Source organism: Protopterus annectens, chromosome 16.part0 (assembly GCF_019279795.1).
Source record: "Protopterus annectens isolate FY-2018-M chromosome 16.part0, PAN1.0, whole genome shotgun sequence".
In the NCBI taxonomy this organism is placed as follows: Eukaryota; Metazoa; Chordata; order Ceratodontiformes; family Protopteridae; genus Protopterus; species Protopterus annectens.
This window is the reverse complement of record NC_056750.1, coordinates 436,023,012-436,037,716: the sequence shown is the minus strand read 5'-3', so window position 1 is coordinate 436,037,716 and position 14,705 is coordinate 436,023,012. Positions and strand designations below refer to the sequence as shown.

Here is a 14,705-nt window from a genome sequence, read left to right as displayed (position 1 = left end):
ACCAGAATGTCCATTGCCACAAGAAAGTGGCCTGAGGACATTGCCCATTCCCACAATCTCATGGCCTCTTGACAAAGGAGCTAAGATCTGGTTCCTCCCTGTTTGTTGATATACCAGACCACTGCCATGTTGTCGGTCTGTATCAAAATTGTTCCTTGGGGGAGGAAAGAATGGAGTGCCTGCAACACCAGAAGCACTGTCCTCATCTCCAGAACATTGATATGAAGATTGGACTCTAACTCTGACCACATCCCTTGAATAGTCCATCCCACACAATGCCTCCCCCACCCGAGCCAGGAGGCATCCGTGGTGAACATGGCCACTGGAGAGGGAGCCACAAAAAAGCAGCCCTCTGATAGATTCTGAACGTTTAACCACCACATGAGAAATGACTAGCAGGTTCTGGATAGCCAAATGGGATGCAACAGGGGGTGAGATCCAGAAGCGACCATTGGACTGATAGGGTCCATTGAAGAACCCACATGTGTAGCCTTGCCAGTTTGTAAAATGACTATGGTTGCTGCCATAGATTCCAGAGCTTGAAGGAAGTATTTGGGCTGCTGATGGTTGAGGCGTCTCCAGAAGAATGCTCACCTGGCCCAGAAGAGACAGAATCCTGTCCATGGTAAGAAAAACCTTGCACACAGAGGTATTCAAACAAACAGTGCTTTAATAAATTCTGGGGAACAGAGAGACTCCAATTTTGTTTTAGGAAAATTTAGCTTCAACCTTGGGCATCATGATAACTGAAGGAACTGCTCTCTGGCCTGAAGAAGCTGATGCTTGGTGGGTGCAGCCAAAAGCCAGTCGTCCAGGTAAGGGAAAACCTTTATCCCCTGCAACCTTAGATACGCTGCTAGTACCGCTACCTCTTTGAACACCTCGGGGGCTGTTGTGAGGCCAAAGGAGAGCACCCTGAATTGATTATGCCTGGCTCCTAATCAGAAGCATAAGAACCTCGTGTGATGCTTGTCTGTCTTTATGTGGTACTATGCGTCCTGGAGGTTGATTGAGCACATCCAGAAGTCCTTCTGAAGGTATGGAAGAATGGACTGAATTGTAACCATCTAGAACTTTGTTTTGGCAACAAACTTGTTCAGTCGGGTGAGATCAAATATCTGTCTGCATTCCCCTATCTTTTTGGGCATCAAAAAGAACCTTCAATAGATGCCTGATCCAGACAGTTCTGGGGAGACGGGCTGGATGACTCTTGTTGAGCAGCTTTGAGATTTCCAGTTGAGCTACCTCCCTGTGAGCAGGTGAAACATCTGGGAGAGACTTTCAGGCCTTTGGTGGATGAACCAACAAAATCAGATATCCCCTGATTATCATTAGCACCCATTAATCACATGAGATGGCTTCCCAGACTGATGGATCCAGAGATAAGTGACTCCTAACTGCCTCAGAGTAGGATAGCTGGACAACACTTCAGGGTCACTGGAAGGGTATGTCCGGGTGGAAATCCCAAGACCCTTGTTCTCTTGAAGTCCTCCTACCCCCTATGTCGGTATCTAAAAGGATCATTCCACTATCTGCCTCTAGGGGAAGAGTCATCAGGGTCATCCTGATGGAGAGCCCTGGATTTTTGGAACCACAACCTCTTACTGCCTCTCTGATACCTGGAGTAGGAATGCTGAGGAATAGAAGAGTGGATTCCGATAGCAGGCAGGGTCTTACCATCTTTCTCACACTAGGCTAAAGTCTGTAGTGCTGAAATGAAATTCATCCTGAAGTCTTGGCGAGTACCTTTGCGAGGTGGACCCTGTTTTTCACAAAATCTCACCAAAGCGATACTGATATATAGACTATTTATATAGCATATATCATGGACAGAAGTAAATCAAAAATGAAAAAAGATAACTGGGGGCACAAGACCCAGGATAAAAAAGTGCCCAATCCTCGTAGGTGCACTGGTGTCAAGACTGGAAAAAATGACAATGTAGAATCCTCAAAATGTGGAAATATTCCTACAATGTGGCCAGGCCAGGCTCAGGAGAAGGATGGCCCCCCTGTTATAGAAGGAAGCAGCAGTCCACAAAAAGGACAAAAATTGATTAGCCAAAAAAGAGCCATAAAGATGATACAATGGACTACTGAGGATAAAAAAGAAATCATGTATTATTATTATGCAATAAGCCCAGAATTTCCAGATACAAGATATACAAAATGATAGAGAGAAATTAGAGGAAAGAAAAATACTTTTGCAGGAAAAACTGTCAGAAGCTTCAGATAAAAATTTGCATTCATTAATACAAAAGATTTTTGAAAAACAGTATATAGATCAAGAAACTTTGATCACTTTGGGGAAAAAAAGCCTTTGAGGAAGTGGAAAAATATAAACAGCAAAACTAAGATATTTGAAAAAGCTAAAAAAGAGATATGGACATGGGAAAGAGATTTGATATATTGCAATATTTATGCAAAGGAGAAAGCCAAGTTAACTAATATAGAGAAGGCAGTCTCAAAAGTATTCAAAGAGAAATATAGGCAAAGGCATCCAGACATGGAAATTTTCACAATAAAAAGATTAATAACACAAAAACAATGTAGAAAAGACTATTAGTAACGTAAAGGTTAAATAAATAGAAGCTGAAGTTATGGAGTGCCTGCAAAGTGAAGGATTTAATGTCGAAGGTCTAAGACAGACTACATCACAGTATGCTGGAGTATCTCCCCAGAATAAGGAAAAACAAGACTAGGAGACATGTGAAGAAAAATGGACAGGGGAAAGGAAAAGAGAATTAATATGGTGTAATATTTATGCAAAAGAGAAAGCAAAATTAATTAATGCAAAAAGAGCAGCACCAAAGATATTTGAAGAAAAATATAGGCAAAGGAATCTGGATATGGAAAACTTTACAATACAAAAAATAAGACGACTAAGAGGAAAAGTAGAAAAAGAGATGAGTAATGGAGAAGTCAAAGAAACATAAATTGAAGTAATGGAACAGCTGCAAAGAGAAGGATTCAGTGTAGAAAATCAAATGCAGAAAGCACCACAACAGGATAGAGCAATAGATATCCAAATTAAGGGGAAACCAGTGGAACAGGAAGTAACTGGTCAGGAGCCTTCCACAAGAAACAAGTATAAACATTCATTTGAAGATAGACAGCAAGGAAAGAAAGAAACAGGAAACTGTGGAAACACTGATGCAGTCAATGTTGAGGAGTGATAGGCCAGTGAGTTCCCATATGACAGAACAGAAGACACTGGATGAAACTGAAGAGAATGTGCCACAGGAAGATGCTACAGAACTTTCTATAGAATGCCCACAGGAAATGGAAAACAAGGGCTGTACCCTCAGTATGGAAGAAAAAGAGTTAAGAGAAGAGTTGCTTGATATAATAGACAAAGATAGATATATCAAGATCAAGGAGAGAAATAGACTGCAGAAGGTTAATAAAACCCTAAAAGTCAGAAGCTTGATAAAACAAATGAACACAGTAATTAGGACTGTCCATAGAGACCCATGCAATATAACAGAAGTAAACAGAATATATTACTTTGCTGCTACATTAATAACTGATAAAGTTCTACCACGGAACATAGGGTAGTGAGGGAAAAGAAGAGGCAACAGCGAATAACATCATGCAAATATTGAATAGAGAAAACTATAAAGCAGCTAAGACGAGAAGTATCATTGTTAGATTATAGAAGAGGGAACAGATCAATGAAAATATTAAGAAAGATAGATGGGATAAAAGCAATGCGTTGTATTAGAACAGACCAGGATTATGCACTATTGGAGAGAAACTAAAAATTACGAAACAGGCGGAAAGACTTGGAAGATACGAAGATAAATAGAAGGGAAAAACACAAAATAAACAAATTATTGATGACCCAAAAAAGTTTTGTAGAGAACTGGGAAATAAGGTAAAAGGAATAGATAGACCACCAAAAAAAGAGGAAGTAGATACATTTTGGAGAAATATCTATGAAGATCCTGTGGAACATAAAGATGCTAAATGGATAGAAGTAAGAGAGAGAATAAGAAGTTTAAAGGTACAGAATATGAAATGGGATGAAATAACTACAGAGATTGAAATAAAGTTGAGAAAAGCCTCTAAATGAAAAACCCCAGGCCCAGATGCAGGACCTAACTTTTGGCTTAAAGAATTAACTTCTTTGCACGATGATTTAGCCATGAGTAAGAACTATTTATATATGCACCCCGAACACACACACAGCACTGGTTAACAGGAAAAACAATGCTCTTACTTAAGTGAACCTGCAAGCTACCCTAAACATTATAGACCAATAACTTGTCTTCCAACAACATACAAACTATAAACGGGAATTGACGCTGACAGACTTTATAGTCATTTAGAAGAAAACTCAATTATGGCAGTAGAACATAAGGGCAATAAAAGAAAGTCATATGGAACAAAGGACCATTTGTTGTTAAACAAAGTTATAGTGGAGAATTGTAAGAAGGGGAAGAACCCGAGTGTGGCATGGATTGACTACAAAAAAGCATTTGATAGTATCCCACATTCATGGATAAAAGAGTGCTTAAAAATGTAAAAAAGATACACCCTACACTGATTGAGTACATTACAGTAACCATGAAACAGTGGCAAATCACTTTGCAATTAAGCCATGATAAAGGACAGATTATTATTCCCAGGGATAAAAATTCAAAGGGGGACATTCCAGGGCAACTCTGTCACCCTTGTTATTCTGCCTTGCCATTAACCCATTAAGCTGCTTATTTAACAGCCTAGGCCATGGCTACAATTTGGCTTCTAGAAAACAACAAAGTCTAATAACTTCTCTTCTTTTTGTTGTTGATTTAAAATTGTATAGCTCATCAGATGAGGAACTGAAAAGCACAGCTGCAGGTTGTCAAAACTTTTTCAGATATCGGAATGTCATTTGGGTCTTGATAAATGTGCAAAATCAACCTTTAAAAAAGGAAAATTGCAGCACCAGGCAACATCAGTTTGGGACAAGAATGTGATATAAAAGAACTTGAGCAAGAAGGGGTGTATAAATACTTGGGAATTGATGAAGGATCAGCAATAAAACATGAACAAATGTGAATAAGGCTTAGTAAGGAGTACTTTAGAAGACTTAAATTAATCCTGCAAACAGCACTGAGACCTAGGAACAAGATCCAAGCTATAAATCAATTTGCTCTTCCTGTCCGAACTTAGTCTTCCAGTGACTGACTGGCCCCAAATAGTGTGGATAGATTGGATATCAAGACAAGGATGCTTCATGCAAACCAAAAGATTTATAAAAATCAGTGTATACCAAGATTATATAGCCCCCATTCTGAAGGAGGGATGGGCCTCCTTGAAATTGATTACATGTATAGATCTGCAATCGTGGGACTAAACACATCTATTGACCTCAAAAGATCCAAATGTGGTGAAAGTTTTGAAACATGAGCAGAATATATCTAAGATGACATTTCTGCTTAATTTAGCAGAAGCATATCGACATCAAGCAGGAGTGGAAATAAAACCAGAAGTGGATAAAAACCAAGCAGCAACTAAATGTGCTAAAAAAGAAAAGAAAGAATATAAGGTGAAGGATCAGATGAGAAGGCAAGAAATGTGGAAAAAACAAATATAGTTGCAAGTATAAAAAAATTCTGGAAGAGCCTCATGTTGATCAAGAATGAACGCAGGAATGGTTAAGGTGAGGTGAATTTACATCAAGAAATGAAAGGTTAATATTGGCAGCACAAGATAGCAGGCTGCGTACATGCTGATTTACTAAGTTCATTGAACATTTAGGAGAAACAGACATACGTAGGTTTTGTGGAACAGAGTTGAAACAGTTGCACACCTTATTTCTGGTTGTGATGTTCTAATGGCAGAGGGACTGTATACTGAAAGGCATAATAATGTGGCGAGATTGTTACACTGGAGATTGTGCAAACATTATGGTATCGAAGTGGCTGAAAAGCTTTGGAAACATGAGCCACAGAGAATCATAGAAAATGAAGTTTACAACACATGGGATCACCCAATACCAACAGTCCAAAAGATAAATGCTAGAAAACCGGACATAGTGATCCAAGAAAAGAAGACAAAAGTAGCATCGATCATAGAAATTTCCATACCTAGTGACTATAGTGTCTTGCGTAGAGAGAGAGACACAAAGTCATAAAATACCCTGATCTGCAGGCAGAAACGAGAGACATGTGGAAGAAAGATACCCAGACAGCTCCAATAGTAGTAGGAGCAACTGCTCTTATAAAAAAGAATTTACAATCTTATTTAGATGTGTTACCAATTCATGCAACATCGTATGAATTGCAGGAGTCCTTGCTGGGCACATTGCGGGTACTGTAAAGAGCACTTTTGGCCAACATCAAAGAGTGAAATACTAATTTCATGAACTTTAAATCATACTCAGACTTAAGAACGGGGTTCATTCCCATCATGGTATTAGAAACCCAAAAGACTTGGAGAAATCAAAAAAGGCTAAAGTCTCCTTCATGGATGGACCAAACAGGGATGATCCATCAAAGGAAGCATTCATGAAGGATGCCTTGTAGGGCTTCGAGAAATTACAAAGCCGCATCCAGGTGTGACACCTAGTAGCGATGCCTGAACCAGCTGCCATAGAAGTGTCCTCCAAGGCATAGGAAAGGAGCCTCAGAGATGTTAGAGAGCTTTGAAAGTGGCCATTCTAAAGGACATGGACTCTGGGGTAGACACAGAGTTCCTCAATGAGCGATCTCTGCAGTCGAGTAACATGCTCCAAGTAATTCAGTGCCCTCAGAGAGAAGGCCACTGATGGATAAACATGTTTCCCTAGTCTGTCTAGACCCCCCGTCTAGAGGACGGACAGAGGAGCTCTCCTGGGTGAGCTCCTTTTTCGTGGTGGTTGCAACCACCAAAGCATTAACAGGGACCGCCAAAAAAGTTGTGTCTGGCAGGGGGTTAAGTATTTTGTCTGGGCACTTGGGTACTGGTTCCATTGAGTCTGGTTCCTTCCACACCCTGCAGGCTATAAGGCCTACTAAGGGGTCCACAGGGGGAGTCACTCAGGAAATAGATGGGCCTGCACCAAACACCTCCAGGCACACTGACTTGTCAGGATTGAGCTTTGGGACAGACCATCCACCCTTCTGATGCAGAATTTCCATGATGTCCCCAAAGGAGACATGATCGGGGGGAGCCCATTCCTTCTTCCCAGTCAGTGCCATAAGTGACAGACTCAGGAGTGGAGTCGATGTGCCTCCTTTTCAACACATGCTTCCCGATGGACCTCCTTGAGGGGAGAATCTTGGGAGGAACCGGAAGGCTGGGGCTCCACAAGGAGAAGAACCTGGAGGGCAGGGGCAGACTGTCTGAAAATGAGGGCTAGAGACAGAGTTCAGAGTCCACCTGGAGCAGAATAGGATCCAGAGGAGAAGGCATCAAAGTTGAGAGAACCCTCTCCATCACGTCAAATGCCAGAGAATGGGAGATTGGCGCCGCATGCGTCTGCACCGAAATGCTAGACGCCAGCTGAGCCAAAGCCCAGGACCCCACAAGCTTCAACAGGAGGGGCTGGTGCCGAGCTGCTCAGTGCCGAAGCTCCAATGGGGAGGGAAGACACCAAAACGCTCAATGCAGAAGCCAAACTCTCAGAACTGGTGCCAAGCGAGTAACGACTCAAAGCACCCTCCAGCAGTAAAAAAAAAAAAAAAAAAAAAAATGGGGCCCGAGGAACCCAAGGCCATGATCGGCAAAGAAACCAACAGACACTGACCCCTCGACACCGGGAAGTCTGGCAACTGCTAGACCCGAAGCCCCAGGGCTCAGGAAAGGAGAAGCCCCTGGAAAGGGGCAGGGAAGGATCCCTCCACTCCCAATGGGAAAAGGGCAGGAAGGACTCAGCTGTATCTCTGCCTGCAAGAATTGTCTCAACCAATCCACTTCTCTCTCCGAGAAACTACAGGAGGACCTGGCAGAGGAAGCCACAGAAGCAGACCTGGAGTGGTGCCTGGGTAAGGCTGATTCTACAGCCTCAGGCGAGAACCTAGGCTAAGGGGAAGATAACCTAGGCCTGATCTTGGGAAAAGGTTCACCAGCAGCGGGGAAAGATTCAATCAGTCTCAGCTTCTCTGGGGGCTTTGTTGATGCTTTTGGATTTGTCTCTCTCTCTCTCAGCCTTCTTGTGCACATCCCTGCTTTTGCTCTTGGGCAACTTACCTGGAAGTTGAGTCCCTGCACCCGCATTAGAAGAACTGGGTAACAAGCTCTTTAGTAACTTCTTTGTCCTGTCCACGAGGGTACAAGAGGAAAAATCTGCATAAACAGAACACCTAGTGTCCAAGTGAAGAGCACCTAATACAACACACAATGAATGACTGTCCAGGGGTGGGAGTTTATGCCCACACCCATACATTTCTTAAATCCCCACACCCTTCTCAGACTTGTCCGACAGGACAGAAAGACAAGGAAAGGGAACTTACTGAAGAAAACTTCAATAGAAACGCTCTATGCAAAATGCGAAGGGTAGGGAAAAGTTTAGACAGTTGTAGGAAAACTTAAAAAAACAGTAGCAGAATACCAGGAAAGTCCCAACACTAGATGAAAAAACTCACAACAAGATGGAGCTCAGACTACTTGCTTGTAGCTGGAATGGCAGCAAACTCTATAGGAGGGGGATGGAAGAGAGAGGGGCATTATGGGTACGGAAGGAGCTTGGTTTCAGCACCATAGCTTGAATATGGCCAACTCGGCACCGATGTTGGTGCCTATACCCACAGCTGAAGATCAAATGAAGACAACAATGTCAGATCATCAAGTTAAACAACTTACAAAACCCCCATTCTGTCAGGAAGTTCTGACAAAACCACCTTTGGTATAGTGACCAGATAAGATTCCCAGAAATAACTATGCTTACAAATCTAAGCCATGCTACTTGCACCAAAGAGCCTTATAATGCTAACTTATTTTATCAGCATTCCATGTTTCTGCAATGTGGATGACAGACAGTTTCATCAATCCTGCCAAGTATATGAGATAGTACAATACAAGAAAATACTGTATTTCAGTACAACACTGTATCCAAAGCTCCATTTTTCAAAATAATGGAAACAAAAGGAAGCCTGGATGTCTCAAATGTACTAACATTAATAACAAAAAGACTGTGACAAAGGGGGTAAAAAATGGGTTTAGCAGATAATCTCATCCTTTCCTTTAAGTGGTTTGTTGCAGCACACCTTGGGAAAAAGTGAGTAAATTAGCAACATCTTTGTAATCAAAGGGCACATAAAGAAAACATGAAATATGAACCAGATGTCTGTTGTAACAGACTACAGAAAGTGTATTAAAGCAAAGTTTACACTTCAGTTCAACTGAAACCTACATGGATGACATTTCTTTATAGAACTACACTGAACATGAAACACTCTGCTACAGAAAACTGGAAACAGTCTATTTTGCATGACACTCACTTCATAATGACTACTTGCAACAGTCCATTAAATGCAAAAAGAAAAACATGCAAACCTGACCTTTAGTCTTTTCTCACTGGTCTCTGCAGCACTGCAGCGCTCATTTCCTGCTAGATCAACCATGTTCACATGGCTCGTCACCGCATGTTCATGAGCTTCACCATCAAGCACTTCTCTCTAACAGTGGAAGAAACAAAAAAGACTAATGAGATGGTTAATTTTACTTCAATAGCCATGTCATTGCTGTTCTAACAGTACATGTTTACACCCCTCCCATTACTACTTTTGATTCATATATGGTCAATAGGCTTGTAGTCCAGGAGAGCATTAAGGGATGTAGCCAACATTCCTAATTTCCCCAAAACACTGGTTAAATGGCTTGCTCAAGACCACAGAGTAAGCAAAAGAAAACTGAGGGAATTAAACTCTGTATCACAGTTGCAGTTCATTAACTGTTCAAAGCCTTAATCCTGGGTGGTACGAATTAGACCCACAATCCTTACAAAAAAAAAAAGTTACCAGTTATAGTTTTACTGCATCCTTAAAATAAACTGTGGATTTCATGAGAAGCCTAGACATCAATTATTGAAAAAAAAAAAACAAACAAAACATTTTGCACAGCATAAATCTACAGTGGTGTAATCCAAGTAGTGTGCAAGCAACAAATTTCCACAAAATACAATTTCAATAAATTATCAAGCCTACCTCTGGGACTTCCTCGGTTAGTACTTCTAATCTTTGGATATCATCCTGTCACATTACTATCTACTTACCTTAGGACAACATCCATCTCCTCAGTGACCTCTTAGAATATGAAACAAGGGCACTCAGAATGTACATGGCGTGTACCTCTGTATGTACAGCTATACACAAACCTTTATATCCCATCATCATTTAGGCTATTAAGGAAAAAATATCCAGCATATAGGTTATCAAAAGTCATATACCTGATAACCCATATGCATGTCAGTACTTTTTTTTTGTGGAGGCCTAGCCCTGTAGTTTAAAACTTTTTAGCTCCAAAATTGTCTTTTAATACCAAATGCTGCAAGTATAATGGGCCAACTTCCAAAAGACTTGTCCTCAGTAAAAATTACCACTTTTGAAAGAGTTGCACTCTGTGTAATCTGGCCTAATAAACATTTAAGGCCAAACATATTAATCTGCCCCTAAGTGAATAACAAGCAAAGGCTAGGGAAGAAGTCCACCATTCCATAGCTATACAAATGTAACGGAGATCCAGCTTTGAAAAAAGACTGTTGGATTTTCCATCATTAACGGTCAGACATGTCTAGAAGGGTCACGAACTCTAAAGCAGGTTAGCATTTCACAGATTTGAAGTTCTCAAAAGTCCAATTTGAAGTAAGTCAAACGATTACTGCAGATTTTCCCATTGCCTTATTATCCAAGTAACAGGAATAAATGCCAGACTTATACCAATACTAGCTTAATATCTAGCCTAGGCAAGAATTTATAAGCAAACATTCAGTCCATCAAGTTTCTGCAAGTGGAAAATACAGATGCAAGTCTACAACATTCTGAAAAAGCCATGACAAAGGTAACACTTCAGCATACAAAAGATCTGCCTGAATGGAAAGGAAATAACTGAAGATGTAAAAACAAAAAAATTGTGTCTGGCTCAGTGGGTAGAAAGAATGCCCTATGACCAAAAGTCTGAACAGCAGGTCGAGTGCTATAAAGTGCTGGGCAAGGGAAGCTGGAATTGAGAAGTTGCTCCAGATTATTCACTGTGGCAGCTCGCATACAAATGGAGGTTTGCACGTTAACTATACCTGCAGGACTGTGGACACTGGTTTGATCTCAAGCCAATGACCATTGTTCTTATAGGTAAGTTTGTGGAATATGTGCACTGAGAAGGAATAATGAATGTGCATGTATGTATGGCTGCAACCTTAACCCTACTGGCTTACAGTGTCTCATATTTTTGTTGACAAAAGCACTATATTCAGTTTAAAACCACAGTGGGGAGACACACTATGGGTAAGGCTGCTATTAGTGCCACAAGGTACCTATGCATCAAACACTGAGCCATGGCAACAATCCTAAAGAAAGAGGTCACCGCATGGACAGCAGCAGTACAAAAATGAGAAGCACTTCCAACAGTATTAACTACCATTTTAGGTGAAAGGACTTATTTCAGGATATGAGATTCACAGACTGAATGGAGTACTGTGCTGTAAAAACAAGTTGCCCCATAATGAATACCACAACAATGACCTTTAACTATAAAATCTGTACACAGTGTATAAGTTATATAATACAATGCTAACAGAACACAACACTATAGTACATAATACAAGGAAGGCACATCTTTTATGCACTGACAAATAAAAACTAGAACTACCTATATAAGCAAACATCCCTCTCTGTTTTTCAAAGCTAGTTGTCAAATATCATCCCCATTCACTGCTTTCAACAGGCATGGTCCTCAAGTAACTTTTAATTAGGAAATTTAAGTCACTTGCAAAGATCTTGATTTACTTCTTAAAATCAACCAATAAGCTAAATGCACCAAATCAGTTTGCAGCTTGCATATCAGCTAGTATTTTTAAACAATTCTGTCTAAACATGACAGAACATCACATCTCTGCTAGTCACGAATGCATATTTTATGTGGCTTAATTGCCTAGATTTGGCAGCAAGACAGAAGGAGACAGCAGCAATGGTGAATTGCATCCCCATTTCAGTTCGGCTTGAGTCACCATATTTAGCAATCTAGGTCTTCAACCCATTAAGATAGATCCTTGATATCAAGAACTTAAATCTCCAGCTGTCCACCAGTACCCATGCTGCCTATGGGCAAAAGCAGACATCTTTACCAGCAATGATCAGCAAGAGAATTAACAGCTAATACATTTTAACATTAAACAGTTGTACCTCATTTTCAGTAGCAGAAATGGCTTAACTTTTCCTTCCAGTAGGAAGGGTCTCATTTCTTGATATCAGTTCTAATGGTACTATTCCATCCAAAGTTACAGTAGGGTCATGCTTCCTAACACTGCAAACAGTTTTTAATATAATTAAAAAGGCATTTTATCAATCCACTTTTAATATAATCAAAAGGACATTTTATCTTGGTAGTAACATACATAACACCTTATAATAAATTATAAACATATTACCCAAGTAGACATTTCATGCAAAATCTGGAAAATGTGCTCAAATCATGAGCTGCAATCTATTTTATGTTTAGGCAAGGCATGAACATTAAATAAAAGCTTCAAAGCTAGATATAGACACCAACTAGGAGTACATTAGGTATGTCTGTGGTCAGCATAATTTTGGCAGTTATATGGCAATGTTTCTCTACATCGAAAAACTAAGTATTTCTTGAATAAGATTATCTGCAATACAACTGGTGTTTTGTGCAGCTATTTGTGAATCGGTATATAGAAATAGAGACTTACAAATCTTAATGGTAGTTAACTTAAATATGCAAGTAAGAGTAATCAGTTATTGATGAAATGTTACATATGCAGGTCATATTTCTTAAACAATTTTATGAAATTAATAAAAACTTAATACCCAAAACATGTACACTGTCTACATGTCTGTCTATATACAAACACAATGCAATATTTTAATGGTCTAACATTTAACCTTTTTATTACTAGCAATGTCCCATTTCTGGGAGAGACATTCCACTTTAGTACCTTTATTGGTAACTGATCTCAAGCGAGTGATCTCTGCTCTCGATTCTGCATTTCTTTACAGTGGCTTGCTCTATCATTTGCAAGAATTCAGTAATTGTGGTGGAGGACCATCTTTCCACATCTCTGCTATAACCTTTGTCTATGAAAGAACATATTGATACACATCCATACCTTTTGAACATGTGCATTATATGGACTCAAGTCACTAAATGGATTCAAATCACTAAATGTTATTTATTTATTTATTTTATTTATTTTAATATAATTAAATTGTCTGAATGATGCTTGTAAAAAAAAATATCCAGTATTCATGGAATAACTCATTCATATGTAGTTTCCAATCAGCTTTAGTTACATTGCCAAATACTCCATTTGATAATCCTTGTTAATGTTTGCTATTTTTTCATGCACGTAAGACAGCCTATATGTATATTCATTGCCAAGTATATATTTTCTAGTACTGAGCTTCTGATGATTTCCCATTAGAAGTGCACACTCTTCTTGAAAAGTTAAACTCCAATAGCTATCTTTTATTTCTTCTTTATAAAACTTTTTATAAGATAGAATAATGGTCTATTGTGATAGAGATCATTAGTGTCTTTTTATTTTCATATGCAACTTGACAATTATTAGTTTATGTATATTTTGTGAACATACTTCTACAAAATATATCTTGTACTTTCAATTCTAATTTTCTCATTATTTTGAATTATAGTCCATATTAAAGTTTTCTATTGCTTTCAGAATTTTACCATGAATGTTATACCAGCCAATGAATTTCATCCTGTTCCAGTGAGTTAGCAAATCTGTTCAATGTACATTTTGTTATACTAAACGGTACAAGAGCAGGTTTAACCATTTCTGCAAGTTCAATATATGCATATTAAGTATTGTATTAATGAGCTGCGATTTTGAAAGTGAATTGATAACTACAAACCATCAACCACATTTTGTTTTCCAAAGATTTTCTTAAGTACAGATTATTTTATGTTAACCAATGATAAAGGTAGGTCTTCATAATTGGCAAATTTTCTCTAACCAATGAATAATCACTTTAATATCGACTGCCTCTGCATGTGTTTGCAAGTTAGGTAATCCCTCATTTTTCTAATGGTCTTAAGACTTTAATAGGCCAATCTTTCTCAAGATATGCAACCATATTTTACCAAAAACAATCAAATAAACTGCAGTATCAGAACCATTATGCATATTATATTCTGGGAAATAAAACCATTTTATGAGGTATAATCTATCCTCAAATGTAAAACATGTTTGTTCAAGGTCCCATTTAAATGCATCTTTTCTGTTAAATCATTGTAACTAAAGAAAAATGTTATTCTTAAAAATATTCTAATTGTTGGGATTTCCTTCTAAAGTTAAACTATCAAATTTTTAGTGTTAATATTTAATTAAATATAATAGATTTGTATTTGCCTGATGTTTCAAAACAACAATTTTAATTCTACTGATGCATCCAAGTTGGTAATCAAATGAAAGTAGGATTTGTATTGTTCTACATTTACTCCTGAAATATTTCTTTGTTCTAATTACCATTGCTAAAATCTCAGTTTTAATTGCAACTAATAATTGGGATAAAGGGCATCCTTAAGTAGTTCTTTCTTTA

The 14,705-nt window shown here is 38.9% G+C and overlaps 1 protein-coding gene across 1 annotated transcript in view; it reads right to left on the bottom strand.

Annotated features, from left to right (window-relative positions):
- The window catches only part of LOC122790606 (kinesin-like protein KIF14), a 1,004,205-nt gene that overhangs the window by 728,487 nt on the left and 261,013 nt on the right, over positions 1 to 14,705 (bottom strand). The window contains exon 8 of the mRNA XM_044058133.1: positions 9,468 to 9,584. Within this exon, the coding sequence (XP_043914068.1) occupies positions 9,468 to 9,584 (117 nt within the window). The remainder of the gene's footprint in view (positions 1 to 9,467; positions 9,585 to 14,705) is intronic.